This window comes from Opisthorchis viverrini, assembly GCF_000715545.1.
Source record: "Opisthorchis viverrini unplaced genomic scaffold opera_v5_56, whole genome shotgun sequence".
Taxonomy (NCBI): Eukaryota; Metazoa; Platyhelminthes; class Trematoda; order Opisthorchiida; family Opisthorchiidae; genus Opisthorchis; species Opisthorchis viverrini.
In genome coordinates this window covers 1,842,468-1,870,021 of record NW_008751713.1, presented here as the reverse complement: position 1 = coordinate 1,870,021, position 27,554 = coordinate 1,842,468, and the positions used below count along the sequence as shown (strand labels likewise).

The 27,554-nt window shown below is 45.0% G+C and overlaps 1 protein-coding gene across 1 annotated transcript; it reads left to right on the top strand.

Moving 5' to 3' along the window:
- Window positions 1–3,322: 3,322 nt before the first annotated feature.
- Window positions 3,323–23,873, top strand: T265_03830 (hypothetical protein; the record flags this gene model as incomplete). The annotated part of the gene is made up of 16 exons (XM_009168401.1): window positions 3,323–3,507; window positions 4,147–4,250; window positions 4,286–4,346; window positions 4,381–4,411; window positions 4,444–4,515; window positions 4,554–4,633; window positions 10,159–10,441; window positions 10,533–10,593; window positions 11,573–11,691; window positions 14,213–14,302; window positions 16,087–16,371; window positions 17,477–17,500; window positions 18,376–18,412; window positions 19,022–19,108; window positions 19,196–19,536; window positions 23,621–23,873. 16 exons carry the CDS (start codon window positions 3,323–3,325, stop codon window positions 23,783–23,785), a joined length of 2,025 nt encoding a protein of 674 aa, XP_009166665.1.
- Between the last annotated feature and the right edge of the window lie 3,681 nt (window positions 23,874–27,554).

Here is a 27,554-nt window from a genome sequence, read left to right as displayed (position 1 = left end):
TCCATTTTCCATCGCTGAATTTTATCATTTTTTATCTTACTTTTCTGCGACGAACCATACATAAAGGAAACTGACCGCTGGTCAGTGATAAGCTTGAAGTGCTTCCCGAAGAGATAATGCTTCCATTTACGGATAGATTCAACGATGGCGTATGCCTCCTTCTCAATAGCAGAGTGATTCTTTTCGCTCGGTGTCAGTGTTCTAGAAAAGAAGGCCACCGGTTGGCCGTTCTGAGTCAGAGATGCAGCAATGGCTATGTCTGAGGCGTCAGTCTCGACAACCAATGGTGCGTTGTAGTCGACTGTCACAACCATGGCGTTCTCTAACTCCTTCTTTAAATTTTTGAAAGACTGTTGCACACGCTCCGGTAAGGGGAAAGTCTTATTTCTGACAAGCACACTGATTTTGTCAGAGAAGCATGGTATCCATTGCGAATAATAAGCAAACATACCAACAACACGTTGTTGGGATTTAGCGTCATGTGGATGAGGGAGTTCACGAATAGGTTTCATTCGTTCAGGATCTGGTTTGATAATTCCTTTAGAGACTTCGTAGCCCAGAAGGCGTATTTGTTTGGCTGCTATGATGCTTTTCTTACAGTTAAGGGTAATTCCATATTTTCTTATTACTTCAAAGAAAGATTTGAGGTTCTGGTCATGCTCACTTTGGGTAGTCCCACAAATAGTGACGTTGTCGATGTAAGCGTAGGTGCTACTTAGGTTCTCAGACTTGATTATTTGGTCAATAGTACGTTGAAAACATGCTACTCCGTTGGTTACACCGAAAGGAATACGACGGAACTGAAACAGCTCTCCGCATGCTTCAAAAGCCGTATACGGTTTATCTTGCTCACTGATTGGAACTTGATGGTAAGCACTCAATAGGTCTAAGGTGCTAAAGACAGTATGACGGGAAATTTCTTCGATCATTTTATCCAGTCGCGGTAACGGATACGCGTCTAGGTATGTGAACCGATTAATGGTTTGACTGTAGTCCACTACCATGCGTCTTTTGTGGTTTGAATTTTTCGTGACCAGTACTTGAGCCCTCCATGGAGAACTCGAAGGTTCGATTATACCTTCATCCAATAGTCGATTAACTTCACAGCGGATAAATTGTTCATCGTCCGGATTATAACGTCGCGATTTTGTAGCAACAGGCTTGCAGTCGGGTGAGAGGTTAGCAAAAAGAGGAGGTGACTCGACCGCAGCAGCAGGTAGACCGCAGAGGGTGAATGGACCTCGGTCCCCACCGAATGTGATTTCAACTTTGTTATGTAGACCAAGGAAGTCATGGCCTAGCAGCAGGTCAGCACATAGATTGGGTAATACCAATAGTTTGATCTTTTTGTAAACGGTGCCCCTGTAATCGATGGATGCGTAGCAGTAGCCTCTAGTTGAACACGTCAGAGAGGTAGATGCCATGGTAATCACAGAATTGTTAGCATATACCTTCCAGCCATGTTTACCAACCACCAAAGGAGATATGTAACTGCTCGAACTTCCTGTGTCTATGAGGGCCTGAAGCGATATCCCGTTCACCTTTATGCTGGTCACCGTGCGAGACAAGCAGTTCGGGGCCGCAGCAGTCAACAGGGAAGATAAGGCCGAATCCGTTGTGCAATTTGAGTGACACTTTACAGATTTGGATCGACAAACACGCTGAAAATGGCCTGTTTTGCCACATGATTTACAAACTGCTTCTCTTGCGGGGCACTTTGACCGTGGATGTCTGGAACGACCACAAAAGTAACATATCTGAGAACTGATTGACGAGAGATAGGGTGTAGAATCAGGGGAGTTTGAGTGTGAAGGGATAACTGTAGATGTCTGTAAAGGTGCTGCAGCCGCAGAAAATGATATCGCCTGGTTATGTGAGTATGACTGAGCTTGTTTGTGGGCCAATTCTAATGACCTGGCCAATTCATGAGCTTCATCGAGAGTGAGTTCGTTTTGAGCTAGAAGTCGTTCTCTGATGGTACTAGACTGAAGTCCGTTGATTAGAGCATCGCGTACACTTTCGTTTTGATGGTCAACGGCGGACACCGCCTTGAAATCACAATTTTTGGCCAAGGATTTAAGCCTCTGAACAAACTGATCAACATCTTGACTGGTGTCTTGTTTGCAAGTTTGTAGAAGATGGCGAGCATAAATTATATTCTTTGGACGAAAGTACAACTTTTCAAGTGCACTGATAGCTGATTCGTAATCTGGACAGTCAGCGATATAAACGTATACAGGTGCATCCACAAAATGGATGAGAGTTTCGAGTTTATTTAGATTGGGCGATTCGACAGTGCCCAGAAACGTTTGGAAGGTTCGGAACCAATGATTCCAACGCGTTGTTGCGTCTGGAGAATTAGGATCTGCGTCGAAACACTTGGGTCGCAGCAACGGTTCCATTGTATCCTTAGACAAGGAAATTGTTACGAATAGAGTATCGGTTCTGATTGAGCGCGAGAACAAGAATGAATAGCGTAGAATGAATAGCGCTTTACTTGTCTAAGAATAGACGTACATAAGCTGAAAATGAAGGCAAAAGCGTGGTTAATACAACACGATAATGTGAGCACAAAGAATATTCATGACACTGCAGGTGACATTTTTCTCATTTTTGAAGAAGAGCAGGAAGCAGAGGCATTATTAGGAAAGCTGACCAAGGTCATCCAGTGGTTTTGCCTGTGCTTCTTGCTCATAAATTACACAGCCATGATGTGGGGCGTAGTCTGCTTGACTATGCCTCGAAAAATTCAGATTGACACTGGAGGATGTTGAGCATTGTACGGATCAGGGGAGTTAAACTAACGGTGGTGTGACAGACGAAGTCAGCGCACGAATCTCGAAGACTAGACTTACGTTTGCTAGTTTGCGCCATTTATGGCATCATAGAGACATCACTGAGCTCCGAAGAATGTGGTCGTTTTTGAGGGGGACAATTAATGTAGTGCTATTAAAATGGGAGTCATGCTTAAGGAAAAAGGTTTGGCCCTAACGTGGTCAGTTGGATGCTCACTTGGTGTCGAAATATTATAAAACCTACTGTACGAGCTTTAATGCTTGTCTTTGTTGGGGCTGGGGTGAGTGTGGAATTCGTGTCAGGTGATCGCTCTTGAAAACTGAGGAAAGTATTAGGATCTAAACGCGTACGACAGTGCATGACTCGAGAACGAGCGCACAAATCCTCAGCTATGACACGAACCCAACCATTCCTAGGGCAGAGGGAAGAAGCCCGGACCTTCGGAAGAGAGCCTTTACCGCCTAAACTAAAGGCAAAGTAAAGCAGGAGCATCATCGAGTGTATACATTTTGAACGTCCTTGGGGAATGGTAAATTCGTTAGCACTAACAAATTGCAACTGGTCAATACGAGTGAAGCACAATCCTTTTGGAAAAATGTGCAACACGACCGAAATGGCACGAAAATTCAAAATATTGGAAAATAACGTTAGCAATAGCTCGAAGAGTAAGCGGTTTTCGGACATATTGATATTCCAACAGAAAGGTATCAAGTTCAAGCCGAATGTCCTGGGGCCTCGCGTACTTCGTTTTAGCTGATGGTTGGGAGAGGTTTCGTGAATCTGTTGTCTTTCATTCGTGATCTTTTCACGCTGATCTGTTGTCAGTCATCGCTTCCAGCATATGACCGTCTTTATTCCCTGATAATCGCCAAACAATACACAGAAGCTGGAATCTCAGGTGTTACGGAACTAGATGACCACACATGGGGTCTGTGTGACCGATATCTCAGCTGTACTTTTCCACTGGCACTTCACTTTTGTAGTAGGGTGAAACTTTTAAAATGGCACGAAAGATAACCTATGTCGAAGATTTGTTTCCGTTCCTTTCACCGTAAGCAATTATCAATATGTTACTTAGATGTCTAACCCTTTCATATTTTTTTCAGTGACTTGGACTCACAGTCATAAAAGTGATTTGCACCCATTGGAGGCACTTAAGATACTTAATCAACCTGGGTCTTTGCAGCTTAATCGCTCCAGTCGGCCTTTTCAGGAGCATTTATAGGTTTTGAAGTTACCACCAACCTTGGATTATCGCGGTGCCGATGACCAAACGACCCAGAAGCGAGCAACGTTACGATCGGCAGCTGAGGTGCCAGCGCCTTTTATAAGTCTATTCTATCGTTTCAGGCTTTGGGGAGACCATGGCCAACTTGCTATTGAGTCATCGAAAGTGTGTTTGATACGAGCAAGCGCGGTTGGATGTGAAATCTTAAAAAACCTAGTTTTGCCTGGTAGGTTCGGAATCAAACTCTTACTTCTCTTGCAGGTATAGGCTCGTTCACTATTGTCGATGATGCTCCTGTGACGGAGACCGATTTGGGCTCCAAGTAAGTTAGAGTTTGTCAAATCTCATGCTTGCAGTTTTTTCTTGTCTGAAAATGATCTCCACAAGGTAAATCCCGAATTGTGACTAATTTTTTTCAGCCACGCGCCCAAGTTGTCACTCAGTGTTTGCTGGAATTAAATGAGGCTGTGCAAGGCAGCTACGTTGTTGAAGTAAATCGCATTCCACTATTCTCGTTCATAAATTCCAGAAATTTTCTGCTTTGTTATCGAATGATCCGCAATTTTTTCTTGGCTTCAACGTTATTATTGTTACCGATGCACGTGAGGGGTAAGTCAGACCGTAAGTTACGGCTCCATATATGGAGCGTTCTTTGGGGCGTTGCTTGATGGATGGTATCCGCATACCAAGGAATTATGCGAGACACTGTACCTCCCTACACTCCCTGTGTCCAGCATAGATTGGAATTTTTCGACAGAGTACTGCGAAGGTCTCACTGAAGCCCTAGGGCTTGCGCGCAAGCCTATCAATTACAACAAATACGTGCGGCGCAGAAAAATGGAGCCTTACGATGTGTGATATGCTCGAGGTCATTCTATGTGTAGTGGCCTTCCTGGACACGGTTTTTTTTGCGTCACAGATGGACGTACCAATTATAATCCGTTGGCTATATATATCACCGTATCATATATATATATATATATACATATATATATATATATATATATATATATAATGTGGATTGGCTAGTCTGAGAGCATGAGGCTTGTGTTGTATACCACCCGTCTTGTAGCAGCACTTAAAAGTTTGCGGGTGTTAAGCGCACACCAAACCCTGCGGTTACTTTAAAAGTATTGAACCCTTGAAGGACCTCCAGACACTGGTTCACGTCATCTGGATAGAAACTGACAATATGAACGCCGTTGACGTCGAATGGCGAACTTATCTTGCAGCATCTCCAATCATGCATAGCGGGTATCACGCTGCCCCATCCTGGAAGGTGAGTTGCGCCAACAGCATCCAGACCTTTCGTAATCTTTTTCATGACAATTCAGCGGCTGGCCACCTCTCTGCTTCTGTCACTCTGAATTGGGTACGGAAAACAGTACTCTCTTCGGCAAACAGTGGCTCGGTATGCGTGATACATGGCCTAACCAAACGCATCTTCTAGTGCTGGACACGCTTCGATCAAAGTCCTTGTTGCCCAATCGGACACTCGCTTTCTAGTTGCCTCGTTGCGGCTTCGGTGACACTGACTCACACAATCTGCCGTTCTGGGACAATGGTTGTCGAAGACCTGAAAAAGTCTCAGTTTCGGTGCTCAAGCATGTCACGTCCCACAGCCATACAACAAAACGGCGCGCATTATATGTGCCACTTTGTCGACATTGGCGTCTGAAATTAGCTAACGCTATCCATGCCATAGAGATTCGTTCACTGGCCTCATCTGTCACACTACACTCAGAATGGTCACAACTTCCAAGATGCATAAAACGTTTCACAACTTCGAGTGTATTGTAGAATGTAAGTGGGTTGTTCAGTGACTAGATGACTGATGGTCGGTTCATCCGAAACACTCTCGAAGACTGGAACAATGTCGTCTGCATACTTCGGATCGAATGCATTCTTCTCGAACGCCACTTTGTATACAGAATCTTTTAGAGAGATTTCTGTATCATTAACCTCCCGGGAAGTCTGAGAATACAAACAGCTTGTCTTCGCAAACTTCCGCGGATTCTTTTTTGAGCAAGCGTGTCAAGGAGAGTAAACCGGTCAGCTGAGTCGAACGCGCGTTGGAAATCCAAGGATACAAAAACCATGGGTTATTTATACTCATAATGTTTTTCTAGAACCTTACAGAGTGTGGAGTTCCAGTCAACACAACCCTTACCAGACCGAGATCCTGTTTTTTTGCTATTCACTAGGTGCGGGGAATGGTTGTTCATCCGCTTGATACTGTTACAGACTGTCTTGAATGACACCGTATTCATTGATTCGACTGACAGCCCAATGGAATTCAGCATCGTGGCAATGAGAACCTGTGGTCTCAATTTTCATACAATGGGTTCGCCTGTTCTTACAACTGAATGGTATGCCATTGCCCTTCTCTGTGATAATAGAACGCTTATTTCGTTTGCAACATGAGGTCGGTCCTATTATCTTCTATGGAAACGTAAATCTGCCACCTTTACACCTTGTTCTGCCATCCTAATGAGGACAGAGATTGCATCATACGTGATTTCCACTGCACATGCATTCGTTCGGTCTGCGTCGTTGTACCACAAGTAGCAATTACTCGACCACTTGAAGCAGAGGTGGTGATTGTCAGATCGTGAGACTCTATCGGGTAGCACAAATATGATTCTAAAATCTGCAGCAGTCCTAGGTCAACTGCAATGTTGTCAGTCACGCTGCATCAAGTGACTCTGACTTGCAGACAGTGGGGCGAGCAAACGATGTATACGTTACCGTGTCAGTCTCCTGCATGCCAACTCGCGACTTGCGCTTCACATCTCCAAATTGTAAGGTGCTGCTACAAGATTGAGTTAGTTCGAACCCTAACCTCGTGCCTCCGGATGAGCCGATTGAGGTAGTAAACAGCTGTATTAGTCCCGTTGGTCTCACGAAAGATGATATTCCCGTCGGATTGGGAAGGCCAGGGGAGCTTTTATGAACATTCATCACCTGGAGTGTAGGTGTAGCTTATCCATCGAAGCTCGAGTTTACGATGCAGCGGTGTGCATTGTGACCTAGCCGCTGCACCCTGGTACGTAAAATACTTTCAGTAATTGAACATTAATGTCTTCGGAGCATTTTACTAGTCTGGTGGGAACACCGGATCAGTAATGCTGAAGTACGTGGAATTAATGGAGAACTGACTCACCCAGGCTAAATGAACTGATCACACTCCATATGTTGCGCTGAATTGGTCACGTGCTCCGTATGCCAACCATGCAATGGCTGGTAACTAGCTAGGGGAGGTCATCAATGACTTAGCAGTGACGCATGAAAACCATTACCAGCAAGCTCAGCTGCGCTGGTCATTGCCGTCCCCATGGATGGTAACCCGAGACAGGATACATCAATATATTGTCAGACATGGCCCAGTCGCACGCTGAATGGAGCTCATACACTCAAGCTTCTGTGCTTAGCTTCACCTTCAGACCTCCTGGACGAAAACTCCACTGACACTCCTGCATTGACGCATCAATTATGTCAGCTACCGCTTCCAATGCATGGCTGTCTACCCCCGCATCCCCAAACCACTAGTGATAGGAAATATAGCACCCATAACCACCGTACAGCAAATACGCGATTTCTACAGCTGACGACTAATTGAAATGAATACGAAAACTGAAGAAAGACAGCTCGTCTTGCCAGTCGTCCAAGCAGTAGACATGCATTTCGGGGGAATGAAACTTTCCGTTGCTGAGACCTGTGTATCTCCCCTATTCATTGACTTAGTTGTCCCACTGGAGAAAACGTTCCCTGGTGAGTTTTCAGCACTTTGTGAGAACTTTACTCTTTTCTGTTTGAACTTTATCGGGCTATTTTGCTTCATTGCTTACTGGAAACAATATTACGTGTTGGAAGACTCCAATTACTCCAGTTGCCTCTTCGAAATAATTTGACAGTGGCCGTAGTAACAATTGTTTAGCACCATGAAAGTATATAATTGCTAGTAGTTTTCTACCATTTCCGCTTAGTGGCGGTTAGCGCTTTCATGTCATCTACTGATCACCATACTTCGTTTCCGGTCTGATTGGGGCTGTCTGGTGTGGCAATCATCCTGTCGGTAACCAAAGACTGCGTATCTAGCGAATTTTAGATTTGTTTTCGGGCGTGCAATCGGCCCATTGTTTAGCGCACTCTCGTCTGCCTCATTATTGATCTGATGAGGTCGGCTTGATATAAACCAGCTGGAGGAGACAGCGCCGACCGTAAACGGAGAACTGATACACTGATATGTATGTTATAAAGAAGAACCAACTAAACTTAAACGCTATAGACTTTATCTTTGGTAGACATATATGGTAGAGGAGGTGCAGAAAACGGAGAATGCGCTCTGCTTAACCTTCAGACTTCGTCAGAACGTAATGATACGTTAAGTTCTGACGAAGGGAAGTTTTTCGGCAGTCTGGCAGATCATCTGCGGTGCAGGGAGTCAGGTTATCGCTACTTGCTCACCTAGTCTCGTAGCATGACTTTGTAGTTCGGAGGTGCAGAGAACAGTCTGTAAAACCTTGCACTTCTTTCTAGAAGATTTAAGGATATATGATTTCAAAAGGTTGAAGAACTGAGATGGGCAATGTTTTCTGGGTACTTAATGTTGGTCAGCATGCTGCCCTGTGTTAACTTTGCTCCCACGGATTTGGGAACTTTGAATGATGACGACCAGTCACGAAGTTGAGAAAGATCTCATACACTTGGGGGACGCCAACGGGACACCTCGTTGTAGAGCAAAGGGTCCCCCAGGAACTTCTGATTGACTGAATCGACGACAACTTTCATATCCATATATGCTGAAATCCTCATCTGCTGGTAAACGTGATCAATATCCAGCATCCGTCACAGCATGAAACTGTGCCAGGTACGGGCGCGCCCACAGCAGAGGCTGCATGTTCTACTCTAGTGGTGGTTTCTTTTATTGATTACGCGTAATAAGACCCATCAGAAATCCAGACGTGATTGCAACTGAGGCAATGAATTTAGTTATCACGAGATGATATAGAGCTTTTCCTACAAACGGGTAGGTATACACCAGTCATGCAGTACCTTTTCGGTTTCTTACATCCTTTGAAGCAGGCCTGTTAAGACATAAGTCCAGATTTCGTCCCCGTGGTAACAAAAGGAAGAGTAAAAGAAGTCAGAGTCAGGGTCCGAAGCTTTGTTCTGTTTGATTATTTCCAGTTACAGAGGCGGGCTGCTCGCGTGGTATTACATTTAGCAATTGAGGTGCGTAAGCTAAGGTCTAGTTGTGTTCAAATGGGCTGTTCTGAAGTTTCCACCTATCTAAAAACTACGGGACAAACTGTGCATTGGGGCAGCATCTTCCCCGCATATTAGTTCACCAGCATTGAGTTTCGTACCAGAGCTAATACGAACTCGGGAAAAGAGAGTACGGTTATCCCAAGTTTATGAAACCCTCTCTGTTCCCTCTGAAAACGTTTTTTCGGTCTCTTGGACTGCTTTTCAGTCCACACTTCAACTTTTTGCATGCTGAATCAAGGGGAACGGATCGGTGCTCTTCTGGCGGGGATGACGGTTTTTCGTGGGCTCCAGGTAGCTCAGTGGTTAAGCCGCGAACTTACCGACCGAATGGTTCGTGGTTCGAACCCAACCCGGGCATCTGGCCTGCTTGTGTCTAGGCTTGGACAAGCTGGCAGTATCCCAGCTCTCCTGTTTTCTTTGGACAGTGCGACAGCTAGACACAAAAAGGATGTTATAGCTGAACGATTGATTGTTTGATTTGTTTTCCGCATCATTCAATACCTTATAGTTTCGGAATTAGCAATGTTCCTCCACATCCGACTTTTGCTGTGGGACCGAGAGGTGTAAAGTAATTGGCTTTGGTTATCAGCTTGCCGGTCGGATGAAAGCTTAGCCTGCGGTTATTGTGAATGAATTTTCCATCAGCAAAGAACACTTGGAAGCGATCTCGAGCCCCAGCATGATGTGAATTTAGATGGTTGCCCCAGAACAATCTCCCGCGCTTTGTCGCCATCTGTAGCTAATTGTAACATGGTCTGTTTGTGCTTATGTTTCATTTTTTCCTCTCGTCGCCATTCAAAACAATTGTGACTTCGCGTTTCCTAATATACTTGCACAAATTCGTTTGGACCTCCTTTTTGCAGTTTATTAATACGTCTCAGTAGAATTCTACAAGACACTTCGATCCCATTAGTGATCTGTTTCACCGTCGGGTTTATCGGCTATCTACGTGTCTCCGCTACAGAGCATGTGATTATCGAGTCCCATCCAGATGCCACCCGTCCAGATCTCAGACTAGATCGACCACTTCCAGGCCTTGTCGAGATGGCCAACGAAGTGATCCTTGAGAAAATGACTTCCGAGCAGCTGGCTCACACACCTTGGTTAATTATTGTATATATTTTCCTGCAAAAATTCGTACAACAGGTGAGTGTACAAACTCCCGTTTTTATTTATTATATAGACTAGTTGATGTAATTACATTCTCCACTGGTCATAATCGTTTTTTTTCGCACAGCACAATCACTTCCCGCAGAACCACGAAGAAAAGTCTATTTTGCGAAAAATGATCATGAAAGGTCAGTTTTCTTACTTTTCAATGGGAAGTTTTAAACCCATACAGTGAATGTTGTCTTTTCTGAAAGACTTAATACTGAGTGTTTTTGCACACAAAAATAAAACGACTTGGAGGAGTAGAACCTAAAGTTGAAACACTCGTTGCACAATATAGAGGTAAATAACAGGTCTTCAGTTTATCTCACGTGAATCCCATTAGGCCAATTGCCTGATGGCAGTATCTCTCAAACCTCGTGTAACTGACCTTCTATCCTAGGAAGAGGGGGAAAGTGTAGCAAAGGTTATCATTCATAAATGCTGTTATTCCATTCCTGAGTGACCACATGTATTTAATAGCTAAATGAAGCGCACAGACTTCTAAGAATGAGATCGACGATCAATTTCAAGTCCTTGTGTCCAATCCTAGCTCTTCATTCTATATGTCTTATGTTTATTGTGAATGTGTTGCCTTTTCCGTCAGACTAATCCTTCTCAGTGAATTTTTTCCATAAGAGACCGTAACACATAAATCAAGTGTATGTATTACGTAATCCTACTTTAGACGTGGGGTTGAAAGAGTTTGCATGGCATCACCATTGCAGGATCTTTCCAAAGTGAACACAGGGTGAATCGTTCCCCGGTCCAGCAGTGTTTCTGTGCCACAGTCGGTAAATGGTTAGATGAATATTGCATCTGAAACAATCCCGCCCTTAATGAAATCGGTTGTCCTCGGTCGTGAGTTTGTTTTATGGGAGGGCTAGTCATCTATCAAATACATCCGTCGAGGAATCAGCGCGGAGTAGCATCTTTATCGTTTTAAGATCCTGTGATCTCAATATCTGTTTACCGCGCCTTATCTCTGACGTTAGTTTTCATATGACCTACTGACCGATCTCCGTCTTTATGGTCGAGAGTTGTTTTCGCCTGTAAATGCAAGTTCCGCTGTTTTGTGCATCCCCGGACTTGTTCCCCGTTTCATTTATTTCGGTTTTCTGATCGAAGGTGGCACCGAATTGCTCAAGGCGCTCAGGATGCGGGAACCGAACCTTGAACCTTCCTACACACTGGAGAATTTTCAAGAGGCCGGAAAAGCGGTTAACACCGCTGTCTGTCCCACGGAAGTAAGCCTGGTCTTCTACGCTTTCCTCTCTGTTAATTACCAGGTTTTTGGCGAAACTCTACTAAACCACATTCCTTTGGCCCAAGTGGTTAGAGCGCGAATTTACTGACCGGAAGGTCCGCAGTTCAAACCCGACCTCTGGCTCTCGACTTCCCCTGTCTAGGCTTGGGCAACCTGGCAGTATCCCAGCCCTCGTGCTTCCTTCGGGTGGCATGGCAGCTAGGCACCGGAAGGGTGCTACAGCTGAACGCTTTCTGTTTGATGGTTTTGAGGCATGATTCCTGTGTGCTCAGCTCGAGACAGCCCCCGTTTAGGGTGTCGGCATCTGGAGTGGAAGTTCTTGTTCCGACCGCGCCTCCGAGCATCTTGGTTGTTCCTGTTTAAAGTATAACAACTTGACAGTATATCAGCCCTCTTAACTTTTTGTTTGCATGTTTTTCGATCGAAAGACTAATCGAACGGCGAAGGCTGTCCACCGATGACTGAAGGTGGCTATATACCATCGAAACCCAGAGTGCACCTGCATAGTCATACTTAAGAATTATTAATAAAATAGTAACTATCGTTCATCTGCTCGCCCTTTCGATGTCTAGCTGCCACTCTGGCCGAAAGAAACACGAGGGTTGAGGTACTATCAGGTTGCCCAAGCCTAGACAGGTGCAGTCAGGATGCTGGAGTTAAGTTCGAACCACGGACCTTCTCGTCAGTGGTTCGTGCCTTGACCACCGAGCTCTCTCGACATGGAAATTAGGACCGCCAATAATGAATTCGATTTACCAGAACCGGTGCATTGGCTTGGTTACGTGTGTCCATACTTCTGGTGTATTGCACTGATCATGTTTCATAGAACAGGGGACTGGAAATATCTGGTGCTAACTAATGGTGCCAACCTCCAATGCATATTCACCGATTTGGAAAAGACTAAACGATCCGGACCTGAGACAAGAGAAAGCCTATTTTAATCAAAGCACAGTTGGATAAAACACTCGTTTGCATTGCCGAGAGCTCAGTTATGTCATTAAAAGGAATACGAGCTTGTATTTCCAGAGGTTGCTTGTGTCGCCCGCGTCAATGAATTCCACATAGTACCGCTGAGTAAAACAACCGCTGGTTTAGACCAAAAGTTGCGACCTTGTCGTGTTGATAGGGTATGAACTCTCTAACGATTCTGCGGGTCCAATTGGCTGGGGCTTCGTCCCACAAGAGGCAACCGTGCCAGGAAGGACAACCGTGAGCAGTCAAACAAAGAGCAACGAGTCCCCGTATTATGATTAATCGTAATGGGACCCCCTGCAACCATGTGGGATAGATTATTGAGTCTGGCTCCGGTTAGGGTCTGTCTTATGGTAGAGACCCGCTTGCTTCTCAGAGGGATTCTCGTCCGGTCAGGTGTCGGGCGCGGACTACTTAGGGGAGGCCAGTGAATGACGTGTCAACAAAGCTTGGGAAATCTTACCGACCAACTTAGTTGCTCAGGAAGCTACCGCCTCCCCCGGATGAGGACTTCAGGAAGAGACAAACCAATGGTTTGTAGGCCTCATCAGGCAGCCAGTGGAAGCCCTGCGCCTTAATGCCTTCATCGCGTAGCTCTATCATTTCTTGTCTTATCAGGCAAACGGGACAACTTAACTTTGATGAGCTTATTGGACCATTACTTCCAACGCTTTGCTGTCATTCCTCATTCGCGATGGACAAAACTGTAGCAACTGGAACCATTGTGGCTCGGTACAGAGTTCATAGCTGAACAAATGAACCGAAGTGAACATGTGATACTCGGATGTAGACGTTGATTTTAGAAACTCCCTGAACTAGCAATGTTGGCAGATCTCTTATCCTGATAAGTTCTCTAGTGTGCGAATCTCCCTTGTTCGTGTCTTCAACTCTGTAAATGCGAACTGCCGTCCGATCTTTAGGTGTCTGTCATTTTAGCCAGTGCAGTTATGAATGGATCTTTCTATCAACGATAATTGGCAGTTTCAATGAATGTTGGGGTCACCTGTTTTTGGTACACTCCTAATCCACATTCACATTACTCTCGCTTAAACAATCCTTCTCCTGTCCTGGCGCAATTATTCTGGTGAGTCAAGAACAAAGTGAGAAAACACTTGACTCGAGTTCTGCTCTTATTAGAACTCATCAGCGATGCGTACCCTCGGTCGTGCAGGGGCGTGAACTCCGGACATGTGACGCGAGCCTCCCCTACTTCTACTACTACACGATCAGCGCTGGATGCACCTGAATGATCACGTCTGGACAGGCGAACTGCTCAAACTTGAGGAATTTGACTGGTTTTGCCGGATGCCTCGGGAAACGCTAACCGGAATTAGTCGTTTTGGTTGACTCCAAATCGATCCAACTTTAGGCGGTCAAAACGAGACGACGTTTGTTGAACAAGATCTGCGACTTACTGAACCTCTTCCACAGTCTTCCCACTGTCACTTCGGGAATTGCGCCACATCTTCGTCAACTTTTATTTCTATGAAATTATTAACTAGAGTCGCTGCTATTACTCTTTTCTGCAGATCCCAGCCGAAGTACGTGAATTACTAGAGGACGAACGCTGTACAGAAGGTGCTGTGATATCTCACAGTTTGGATGGCACGAATAGTTTGGTATGTGACTCGCGTTCGGAAAAATGTAGTTATCTTTCCATTTATACCATGATTGTCTGCACACATCCGCTTAGAAGGAAATTTCGGCAGGTTAGGTTGTGTACTTGATGACTGAATTGTTCTGTGAGTCCGGGATTTTTAGTTCAAACATTATCACCAATCCGGGCAAAATCCTGAGTGTGGAGTAAGGTTATGATGCTTCGGGAAGCCAGCAGATCGCCTGGTCCCAACCCTTCACTTCGATTAGTGGCGTTTGTCAAGCTCAGCGAGCAATCCTTCGATCTCCTCATCTCTTAGTGTGATTATTCTAGTTTGTCTACACACGACGTTTAGTCGTTCTCCCTTGTGCTGATCTATAACTGTCGCTAACATGCCTTCGTGGCGTAACTTCCCAATGATGTTTGGTCGAGACATTTCGGTGTTTGCTTTCCCAGATATAAAAACCCGATGCATATTGGCACGAGTACGCAGTCAGTCCACTCCACTGACGCCCTAAGGGATATCAGACTTGAGTGTTACTTCTTCATAGGGGCAACCATTCACGAGCATTCACCGCGTTTCTAACTTTGAGGCTCTGCCTATTTGATGCGATCCAAAATCAACTAAAGCTATAAAACTTTTGGTTTCTCACTACCATGACGCTATGCAAATCGAAAAAAAACACTCACGATCGCTAAATAAGTGCCTGCCAATTAAAAATATCAGTACAAGACTGTTCATGTTCTTCCCTTGGTTAAACAGTCCATTGAGTGTTCCTCCCCGTTGTTCAAGGAGTAGCATTTCTTTTTTCTGTTGGGCGGTCATTTCATTGTTCCTTGCTATCTTCCTTGTTTTGATCTAATAATAACTTATTCTTCCACAGTTTTTTTGCTGCGCTAAAATGCACAATACTGAATACAAGTAATTTTCTAGGAGAACCGTTAGTGCCATCGTCCTAGTGTCGTATCACAAGTCGATGAGATGGTGCACTGTGATTAATCACAAACTGACTACTTGCTTTTTTACTCAGTTCGTCCAATTTTGCCGTACCTAGCCTTATCGTATTGGGCCCAGGGTCACGGATGGAATAATCACCCATTCTTACGGCGCGGCTTTATATCCACCTATGGAGCTAGTGTTTCCTGCCGGTTTACTGGTGGAATTTGCACGTACGACAGATCCAAACTTCAGGAAAATGCTTCTCGAATGGGGATTTCTTACAAATAGCAAATGCTGCACTGGAAATCACCAAAATCGTTTTATTCCTATAGGTATTTCCTAGAAAGTAGTGTCCTATAAAGACGACGTACTTTAAGGAAACCGCCTTATTGAATTGCTTGGGCGATTTCTGCTGTTCCCTATGGTCATCATCCTTATGGATCCCCGGTAAGGTACCTCATGTGTACGTCGCCTTTCCGGAATTTCCTGTGTGGTTTTCAGTAAGGGCTTAATTGATGTTCCCGCGACCTGGACCGTCCACCATTTCACTACAGCATGGTTTTTCGAACACCCCTGTACACTGGATTAAATTTTCCGTTGAAACTGGACTGACGAGATGTGCTCCGAATCAACACATTCCCTCAGTTTCATCTCCTCAGGACAATAGATGATTAAAAATCCTTGTGGGACATTGTGCGGGAATCGGTATTTGGTTTCGTGCATCTCCTCTGCACCGTCTGGTGCTCCCATCATTGATCACTGAGCTAATGGTAATAAGATCAAGTTCGTTATTTAGGTGATCAGCTGAGCAGAGGATGACGTAATGCATTCGTATCAACTTCTTTCTGATCAATTTCGTTTCATAGGTATCCGTGCCTCCTCAGGCACAGCCTAACACATACCTCCATCCAGACCAAATTCGTTCCGGTGCTCCATCTTCTGTGGGGATCGCAGTCCCCTCACCCACAACATTTTGGCGTTTGGTGTGCGCCTTACGTGATTTTGTCCAAAATGAAGGCGAAGGTCAATTGCCAGTTCGTGGGAGCATTCCAGATATGTTATCAGATTCCAAGAGATATCTCAGACTCTTGTCAATCTACCAAGAACGTATGGAGTGGGCGGTACAACGTTTTGCTGCACGATTGACACAGGTTTGTTGATATATTACGTTCTGGTTCATCCGTTGAGTTGTTGGACAGACAGTCATTGTTATACTTTTCAGTAGAATCGACCGCTTACATTTAGTCCGTCCCAGGACAGCTTGAGATAGCTGTGGGTAAGGCGCGAACTTACTAACTAGGAGATCCATGGTCCCACCTCAACTTCGGGATCTCAACTGTTCCTGTGTAGGCTTGGGCAACGTGACAGTATCTCATTCCTAGTGTTTCCTTCGGGTGGCTTGGTAGCTATTCGCCGAAAGGGTATCAAAGCTAAGCGATATTACTGTTAGTGTTATTACTGGACAGCTGTCAGCGTCGTCATAATTTCATGAATACTGTATGAGTTCAAACAACCGAGAGTTTTTTAGGAATTGTTTTAAGGTATTGTTGTCACAATCAGTCCATGCAAACACGTGTTAGAGCAGCAGTATACGTGTAGGCGTCCCACAATCTTGGTGCCTCTTGACTTCAACAGGGGTTCGATTCTGTCGACCGGTTAGTTCCTTCAACACACTTTCCCATCAGGGTATGCCTCAGAACTTCATGCACTGTCTGTATTCGCATGCTTGTGGTCGCTTGAGGGTGTATGGAGAGCTACAAAAGTTTTCCTGCGAGCAGTGGTGTCCGTCAAAAGTGTCCGCTCTCTCCACTTTTTGTTCAGTTCCGTCATTGATGTAGTGATGAAGGTTTCTAAATCCTGTGGTTCAGATCCATCCGAGCGAAAGCCTTGTCGACCCGGAAAACGCAGTCGACATCATTCTCATTTTGGAAATATAGTAGGAAGCGCAAACGTTACTAGAGAAGCTGACCAAAGTTATCCAGTCCTGCGTACTTCTTTTACGTTCGTAGCAGCTTGGGGGTTAGGATGAGCTTTAGATTCAGGGATCTCAGATTCACTCGTGACTTTTCGATAACTCCCGTATAGCCCCAATTGACCCGGCAGTATACCAAGTCTTCCTGTGGGTTGCATAACAACTAGGTGCCGGAAGGGTGCAACAGCCGGGAGAATTGGTTAGTACAAATTAGTTCGAAGGTCTTTAATGTTATACGGGCCACAGAGCTGCTATTATGATCTCCTTTTTACTGTTCTTTCCAGTGGAACTCTCCCTTTACAAACCACGTGAGCTCTCTGTCGTTAGTTGCCTATTCAGATGGATCGTGCTGCCGTCCGGTAGGCACATTTAATCCTCCAAGTTCACGGTTCACTTTACGTTCTTTCATTAGTGTAGTTGTGACATGCATCTAGTCTAGGGAGAAAACGAACTTGGCCGTTGCTTTGGGACATTTCATTCTTTTAATAGCCTTCGACCTCCCCTTCCCCACCGTTTCAGGAATTGTTGCAATGAGAACACCTGAGCACATAGGTATTTGGACGGGGTTGCGATCTGTGTACGACCCATGGGCGCTTACATTTATGTGGTCATTGATATGGAACTATCGTCATATTTGGAGTTTTCCACACTTACTCGGTTGCCTCATGCAACTTCTGCGACATGTTACCAGGTTTTTTTTCGGCTGTATGTTCCCTCAGTCTACGTTTATCTTCGTACAGTGCGCCAGTCTGTTATTGCTTCTCACTAAGCCATTTGTTTGTGCATCCTTTGCTACAAGTATCCAGTTATGCAATCTATGATGTCAACCCGAGTGTGTGATAATCACGCGTGCCATTTCCTTTCAGTTTTGTACCCTATTTTGGCTTCTCATTGTATCCTAAGTATTTGATTGTTCTGAGTCGTCTAATCGCCTCTTGAGTATATATCTACAGCTCGCTATTACAATCTTTAATAAGCTTGCTTCAATGGGAAACTGACTTTTCAGGTTTTCTTGATTTACTGAGCGTAGACTCGAATAGTTAAAGCATTCCGTATACCCCAACTATCACATGTTTTGCAAATGTCACCCATGCATTTATTCAGCTGCATAGTGGTTTCATTTAGCATTGGATATCATCATCATTAGACCCACAGTTTATTCATCTCATATTGTGTTATCTAGTTTCCAGAAATTACACTGCAGGACATTCGCCTGTTCGGTAAGTTCCTGCTTTCAACCATACTTTATTTTGGGAAAGTAACCAAATTCTACCCGCGCAACTGCATAGCACTGATAACTACCCCTACATAGAGACTTGCTAAGTATTGACCAGTGTTTCATTGATGTGCGTATGTGTGATGAGCTGTCATTCACCTTGGAGTAGTTCACACCGAACTGTATACATGTCTCTAATCACGAATTGAACGTATGTAAGGTGACACCGTCAATAGTCACTTGTCCCCAGATTCCAAGGCCCCAAGACTCTATCGTCAGTCCAAGAACCAGACTGTTACATCGTAATTGTCGAGATTTTTATGTACGATGTGTTTCTGTGCCAAGATTTGAACTCTGGCTTGCGAAACAGGCCTGTTACCAATACCTCTTTGGTGCTCACTGGATTATCAGACCTGTGCATGTTCGTTACTTTGGGCAGTGTGATTTGTGACCCTATACCTGAATTATCATAGGTGTCACCTTCTTGTTCACTTGGTAAATTTCCTCCACAAACGGAGTTTGAACTTTATCCCGTAGAATCCCCTATCTTGTTGTTTCTGTAGGCCACTGCAAGATAAACGGAAACTTACCGTAAACAATCTGTCGTTTTTAGTACGAAACTCGGCCTTCCTACGTGTGGTTCGTTGCCGTTCTTTAGAGGAAGAGCTCAAGCTGTCACCCGCTCGGTCGGAGGATCTTGGTGAGTTTCTGATGTCACATATCCACCAAACATTCAGTTGAAGCTGTCTCCCAAACTCACAAACAAGTTAACTGCACAATTTGCCAGCTCTGATTCCAACACACGAGGAGAACGACTCTATGTTGTGGTACCTAGTACTTCGTGGGGCTTCCAGCTTCCTCAATGAAACCGGTCACTGGCCAGGAGATCCAAACCCTTACAGTCCATCTTTTCGCACAGACGTAATCTCTACACCTAACCATGTATTAAAAACCGGCGACGGACAATCAAAGGGACAGGTAAACGATCGCACAACGGAGGCGACTGGAAAAGAAGTCGCAGATTCTTATGTGGTTGAGACGGATTTGCCGGGATTCCGCGCTCATTTGAATCGAATTCTACGAGCTTTTGGTATTGCTTCGCCCCTGGTTAGTTTGGACTACGTGAATGTGAGTCATTTATGTTTCAAACGATTGCCTAAACCTTTTGTGCTTATTTTTACCGAGCAAAATTTTGACATATTGGCAGTTCGTTGGCTCGCAAATCTATTCCAATGCGTCCGAAGGGAAGTGCACTGCGGTTTTTCAAGAGGTGCCCCAAGAGCCCTATTTCTATTCATTTTTCTCACTACTATCTGATGACTCGTCCATGCGCCGTGCTGTTTTATTTTTAGCATCTAATACACTATTTGACGGAACTTACTCCCGATAAAGCAAGCTCAACGCACACCGTTGGTTGCTGGCGATCGATCAGATGTCCGTTGGTCCACCACCAGTAAACACAACCGAGCTACCAAGATTCCGACACACCTTTGGCCACAGAAGAGGCCCCTTCCCAGTTATTTGAACGGTCCAAATACCAGTGGATTTGAAACCGCTCATTCGGTGTGTGCCGGAGGGCCGAGAAACACTGCATCTGTTTCATCCTCATTGAGAATAATTAGCATTTCGCGTCTCACAAATCCTCAGAGATTTAAGCTTGCCATCTCCAGACCAGCATTTGAAAACTAAGCCATTCAGCTGCGAGCGGCTAATCAGCAGTGAGGTTTAATCGCCCTCACACAGGATATGATGCCATTCGTGTTTTAGTCACCGGACTCACTTCACGCGGTCACGTGGCTCTTTGCTTGACAACTTTTCAGGTGGTAGTTGCAATTATTCTTCCTTCCTTCAGCTGCTCGTTGCTCAACAGCTTGGTCCTACTGGCCGGAAGGCTGCGAGTTCGAATTGCCGTAGAAATTTGTGAAATGCGCACTGATGATGATTCCCAGCAAGGGCGAAACAGCTGCACAGTGCTTCTGAGCTATTCGGCACAGCTTAGCTTCATTTACAGGACGAAATATCCATTGAAAATCCTCATTCACGCTTGATTCTCGGTGTTGACGTCAGCGAGACGATCGCGCGGCCATTGTTGGTCAACTAAGACCAGCTGAATTATTCATGAGTACGAAGGGCTGTCGATACGTAAGAAACGAGTATATATGCACATGAGTTAGGGTGTTAAAGTCCAAGAGGAGCGTATTGGTAGCTCAGGTAGAGTAAATGGCTGTTGTTTTGTTCTCTGAGCTGGGTAGTTTAGATTGCAATCAAATTGTTGTTCCGCTTTATACTCCGTGTTCACCTAATCCACTTACGCAAACCCGAAAATGGCCCTTAGGGTCAATACTCCGGATTTTCTGCCTTCTTCATCCCAAAAATCAACAATACGTCTGACTCATCTTGTTGACTGTCTATGGTACCCGGACTGAGAAACTTCGTTATTTGCACACGTTTTGTTCACCTAGCTGACCAATATTGAATCAAGCACGTTCACGATGCTGACTTGGTCTTGTCTGTCAACTTCTTTCGATAAAATTGTAGTCTAACAGAATGGAAAGTGATATCTTCGGTTCCAAACTGTTCCACCGAAGGAGAAATGTTTTCTGACGAAGTCAATGGTTCCAATAAAAAAACCTGCAACGTCTTTCCGAGCGTTCATAGCCGTCAGTTTATGATGAATCGCGTGTAAGCTTAAATTGTTGAGGTGTTGCAAGTGTCGTTGTAGATGAAATGTTCAACGCAGAGATTTCGTGTTTCGCATATGCACTGTAAGAACCTATGCGAGTTTAGAATTTGCAACTCACAATGGGCTTTTCCACCAACAGAAATCCACCTTGAATTTCTATGCAACTGGCAGAATGATCTGAAAATTCAAAATTTAATCCATTTTTTTGAATGACTGTCAGATCCTTCATCTGATTCGAAGATAACAATCCCAGTTGTCGCAATGGTCCGATATAGGTTTCTGTCAAAACAACCTTGTCAATAACGTTGACTTCTTCAGCTTCTGGGGACTTCGAAATGTGCTTAAGTGTAAACAATAATAACGGTTCAGGTGCAACACCCTTTCGGTGCCTAGCTGCCATTCCACCCGAAGGAATCACGAGGACCGAGATACTGTCAGGTCGCCCAACCCGAGACGGCAACAGTCAGTAGGTTGGGGTTAAGCCACGGACCTATCGGTCACCAAGTTCATGCCTTAACCACTGAGCTATTCCGAGCTCGAGTCTGCTCGGAAATGTTCTAGAATTCAGCTGAAATGTGCGAATCGTCAAGTTGACGGGGATAAATATTAAATTTCAGGCTTTTGGAAGTCGCTTCCAACTGCAGGCCTGGAAGTCTGGCAGGCGTTAGATGTTTGGGTCTAGTTTAAAAAATATGATTCCGGTTCGTTAGTACCCGAGGATTTTCTTAATGTTCACTTGTTCCTTTGTGGATTTAGTGACAACAGTGCTGAACAGTAGGTAGGTTTAATCTTGCTGGCATCTTGTAGTCTCCGTGGCATACAAGCTTCTAAAGGGAACTAACTTTCTTAAATGGGGATTGAAGGTTTCTGCGGCTTTGCATTCGAACAACGTATCCTCTCCAGGTTTTCCGGAGTCGTACATGAGAAGCTTTCGAACTTCTCTCAAGAAAACACGATTCTCGATACAACCAAGGGAGAAGGCAACCCGAGTTCTCTTGATTGCCATCCTGCAAAACAACTCGACTCAACGTTCCGAATTCCGTAGTGTTGGGACGTATTCTTCGTTTCAGAAACGCAAAGCGGTTTGTAACCTGTACCAGCAGTGTTAATATCATTCAGACTTCTCCCGAAGCTAAAAACTGGTTCAAATCCAAACCTTAGTTGCAAACTTAGCACTTCAAATGTGTTTTGGCGAAAGGACATATCTCAGCGTTGCCACCTCTGAAACAAAACCCTTGGACTGTTTTCCTGACAAAATAGATAAAATTTGCCGGAGTCATTTCGGAAAAACAGGTTTGTTACCAAAACATGTCACTTGCCAGATACGCCATCGGAAGTGTCAGCATACGGGTGTTTGTTTTGTTGAGCAACTTGCCAGTCAGATAGTTTTGTCCACTGGATGCCATCCAAACCCCGTGTTCACAATGTTTTGGTGAAACAACCATTTTTTCATTCCAAATAAAATCCCAGTGGTAGTCTCCCATCCCACGAAATCCCAATAACTAGACGGGATAAACGACACTCCCAAGGAATTCGGTAGTATTGTTGGATCTTCCCCCAAGTGAGTTAGAAAGAGTTAAAAGAGATTGGGCGCTGTTACTTGTTGGCTCAAAGTGAAAATGCTGGTGACGACACAGTGGATATATCAGATGAAGCTATCCAATGTTTCCGCCACCGAGAGTGGCTTTTATCAGGGACTAAAGCGCTATCATTATGGCTAGCCAAAGACTGGTCAATACATCCTTTTGTAAAAGTCATAATTGTCCTGCAACTTACGTGTGCGTTACCTCTTGCGCATACTTAACACCCAGCCTCGGAAATGAACTATCATGCCACGCGCAGCTTATCGTGCTTGATTCGCCTCTGTACGATGAATCAGGCCGCACCAAATGGCCGATAAGCCAACACTGTCAGACTGACTGCGTACAGCACGTCGTTGCTCACTGCCTGAGACTCTAGCTGTGGTAAGGCAGTTCTCACAAGCCCCGGTTTCCGCTGTTCAGTCAGAACTCCGTCGTGTCACGTCGATCGAGACATCGTCCCCGCCTCTAAAACCGCAGGCCCGTGGGCTCTACTCATATCCAAACCGTCGCGACCACCGTTCCGCGTGTTTGTACTCGTTTTACAACCTATAGTTGTGAGGCCAGTGTGTACACAAGTGTATTCTACTGTCGGACGGTGGCCGTCACTTGGTCCCTTAGTGAGTTGCTGATGCGAATGGTTGCTAAAGCGCAATAGAAACTATGCCATTATAGTCTTTACTGCGGCACTGGCATCAGTCGCGGCTGTTGTGAGCTAGTTCTGGCATCTTCGAATCGTATTCGTTTACCAGGAGTGAATACACTATTTAGCACTTTTCTGTCATAAGTCTACTAAGCCAAAATATTTATCAGACTGAGTGGGTTCCAACATCTGCTGCTCAATTCTTTTTGGGCTGAAATCTGAAGTATCGCTCATTTCCTTAACAAGATAGTAGTATCTCAATAGTTTGTACGAAACTATGCCTTCATTTCCTTTTCCTTCCCTTAGGAGATGTGTCGATTCGGTGGCAGTGAGCTGCACTCGGTAGCCGCTTTTATGGGTGGTATCGTCTCACAGGAGGTGATCAAGCTGCTTACTCATCAGTTTGTTCCGATTACGAAACCTCTTATTTACAACGCCATCGCCCAACGAACAGAGTTGATCGATTTTTGACTGCATTAGTGAATCATGTTCCCGTATTCTTCAATGTTATTTAACTGTCCTCCTTTTCCCTTCTGTGTTATGCATTTGCATGCCGTGAGTCAGATTCAATTCATTTGAAATCAATCAACCCTAATTCTTCCTTTCGTCTTGATGCTGGACTTGGTCTAGGTAGCGTAAACAGGAATGCTGTAGGGCTATTTCTATGCGCTTAGTAGGGGACTAGAGGGTCTTTTTTAAGTGACACTGTTAAAGCGAAAAAAAGGGTTATGTAACCGAACTGTTAATGCTATATGGATTTCTGCCAACTGAAGGTCTCTTAGCAGACTCCTCTTTCAGGCACCTAAACTGATTTGCATTCCAAAGTCAGGATACTTCGAGATGTATCAATGAAACGGAGAGACAACTTTGCTTCTGAATAAAAGTTCGGGGATGGATTCTTACTACGGTTTAATTGAAACACGGTGATATCGTAATCTACCTGAACGCACGAATGACAGGTGTAACATTGTGCAACGCAGCGACCCGAGTTGACATTCAGAAGCGAGTCGCTGCAAGTTCCACCTGCACACATTAATCTATATGGCATCTATCAGCAACTGAGTTGCTGGCAGTCGCAGTTAGGTCATCAAAGATACGTTAGCTCAAGCCCTGACTGTTTCACACTCCTTTTTACAGGGACAACAATGGCACAAAGTACAACGGTACAACTTGAACGTCTCCAGTTCTGCTTAAAGCCAATCGGATGAAGTACGCTGGTAAAGAGACTAGTTTTCACCAGAACAACACGTTGGATTTAACACACTGACAGCCCATCCTGCAACACTGTCATTTGATGACAGGTGTGTACTCAAGGTGACAGTTGCCCTTAGGACCATTCATCACTGCATGCTTGTCAGTGTCTAGCGATTTACACAACAGGTACCGGAGACAAAAAAAGATCACTACTGAAATAAAGGCAACGAAGTTAGGGCTGAGTCTATAAATCATCTCCAAAGATAAGTCTCCGATGCGAATCTGACTTCAGTGATTATCAACTGGCCTCATCAATTAGGATGTTAGAGATGCACCTATCTCCTCATTTTATGGATTAATCAGACGACCCGACTGTTCCCACTTGTTTTATGGCACCTGTCAGACCATGTGGCTTAATCCTAGTTAATCCGATGGTGCAAACGGTCGGTATAGACGAGCGAGAGGAAATCTAAGCTTAGTGGTCCAACTTTAATGAATGGAAAAGGGTGTCGGCGACAACCACCGTTACATTCCAGCTACGGATAATTGTGACTTGGCGATAAGGATTGACAACTTTCCCCACTGACTTCGTCGATTAGTTTGCGGTTATTTATTTGACAGTGTCCTTTGGACTACCCGGCTATATCCCGACGATGATTATGTACACGAGGAGAAGTGATATTCCAGCTAGAGGTAAACAGTTTGGTAAGACCAGCTAATTACTTATGGACAGATCGGCCAACAGTCATACCTGATCGAACATGAGGCTTCATGCCGGTTAATCCAAAAATGCGCATTGGTGGTGAACGGGGGGAATCGAATTCATATCAATCTTGTTTGAATACCCTCCTGTCCTGGCACAATTATTCCACGGAGTTCATACCAATGATGGGTAGAACCAGACTGGAGCCTCATTCTTATTGGAACTCATTAGGCGTATCGAGATTTGAATTTCGGAAAAATGAAATGCGAGACGAGCGTGTCGCCGTTGCTCTGCCGGTGAGAGCTGGATGCACGTCCGAGCGTGTTCATACTAACGCGATATCATTGGTTCGCTCAACGACTGAGTGACTGTTGTGGTTGTGTCGATCGGTTGGCCCGTTCATCAGGGCTTCCGGTCAACCTGCGCCACGGGCGCTCGAAACCTGCCGAGTTGTTTTTGCTTAGTTATAGGTCATTGCGGAATAAGCACACTCACCGTTCACTTCTTGCACGCATAAGCCACAATCCGTGGTGCGTTGTTCATAGTGCCACAATGGTTCTGACTTTGCCCGCATAAATCAGGGATGCGAGGATACCAACCGAGTTAGTGCATATCCTTCAGCAACAACGTGTGCTGTACACAGCGATGACCTTCGAGTTAAACGCCTCCGGGTCTCAGCGAGCTAGCGTTAATGGTATCCCACAACAATATCCGGGATCACATTGGCCTTTGAAATGAGCAAACCAGTGGTGAATGATTTCATGCGATGCCTTCCACGTTTGAAGCACGACGGGACTGTTGCAGGGTTTGGCAACTGTTTTCATTCCATGCGGTCCGGAGGTCCATTTTCATGTTGGCCATCATCATGGACTTTGATCTTTGCAACATGCATGTTGTATGATCCTATTAACCAGCGGTTTTTGGAGGAAGCAGATTTCGCAATGTTTCTCATTTTCCGATAGAAAATTGAAATCTACGTTAAGCTGATGCTGTTTCAATGAGCACGATATTTTTGAAAGCATCGGTTCGCTTGCTTTGACGAATGCCATGATGCCAGTAGGTATATTTTAGTAACTAACAAATCGAATTCAAGTTGTGCGGGTTTTTTCGGCTTGGTAGACCCCTCCGGATGTGACCAGGTGTTTAAAGTTGCTGTTCTGTATTGGTTAGGCACAGCAAAAACTGCCTGTGAGGACCACCCCTGGGGAGCCCCAAAAAGTGGCATCCATAGGTGATGAGCTTTCACCTCATTTTATTGCCTGGTATGTGTGTGTAACCGTCCCGCGGTTAGTGCGGTAACGTCCTTGGAAAGTACTATATGAGCACCAGGGCTCTTTCAAAGACACTTTAAGAAATACAGTACCAACACTGCATCAAACATCGCTCCTACTGGCAATAGCTGAGCATCTGGTGGAATGGACGTGAAATTCCCACATTGTAACAACAGCTAAGAAGTGAACAGTGCACAGAGGCGCGCATTACTTTCCTATGGTGCGGTGCTCCCGTTTTGTCGTCATTCGATTTCAGCATCAGGGAACATGTGTCAGCTCCATTTGTTCACTTCCACAGGCAGTTCGGAGTGATTTGTGCTTCTAAATACGGCTAAAGTAAGAGTGGTTTTCCAGAAGAGAAACGCTGCACCGATGCAATTTAAGGGTCGTCTCCAGGAGAGCAGAACCAGGGACTGTGTCCACAAAATTAAATGCACCGATGGTCAAACACTGACATCTTTCGTATGTCTTCTACGAGTAGAGCAAATATCAGATCCACAAAGCAGTATGGATCGCATCACCACAGTGCAAACTCTACTCTTGACAAACTAGCTGACATCACGTCGGCACCATAGGTGTCGGAGGTTGGCAAAAGGTGTCCTGACTTTTCCGATTCGAGAAATAATTTCATCTCCAGCCAGTCCACCGGAACTTATACAGCTGCCCAGGTAAACGAATTTATCTACCACGGCGATTGCTTCGCCTGCAAGCACGACGTGTGGGTTTGATCCCAGAGTCTTGTGGCAGCACTTAACACTTTCAAGGTGTGAAGCACATGCCAAACCGTGCGGTAGAGTTATTTAGGTTGTGTAAAATCGTCTGCATTTTTGGAGGATCTGAGCCAAGGAGTGCAATATCGTCCGCATGATCAATGTCTGTGAGGGAACGTCCGGGAGCAGTTCGACTCCCGAGATTTCAGAGGCAGGCAGAGAAGTTTCAAGCAGCATATCGAGAACGAATTGAAGAGAAACGGTTAGAGAGGACAGCCTTACCTTACACCACCGGACGTGTTGAACTCAGGCGAAAGTTTGCCGTATGCTCGTACGAGCCCACAGGTGTTTATATACAGTGC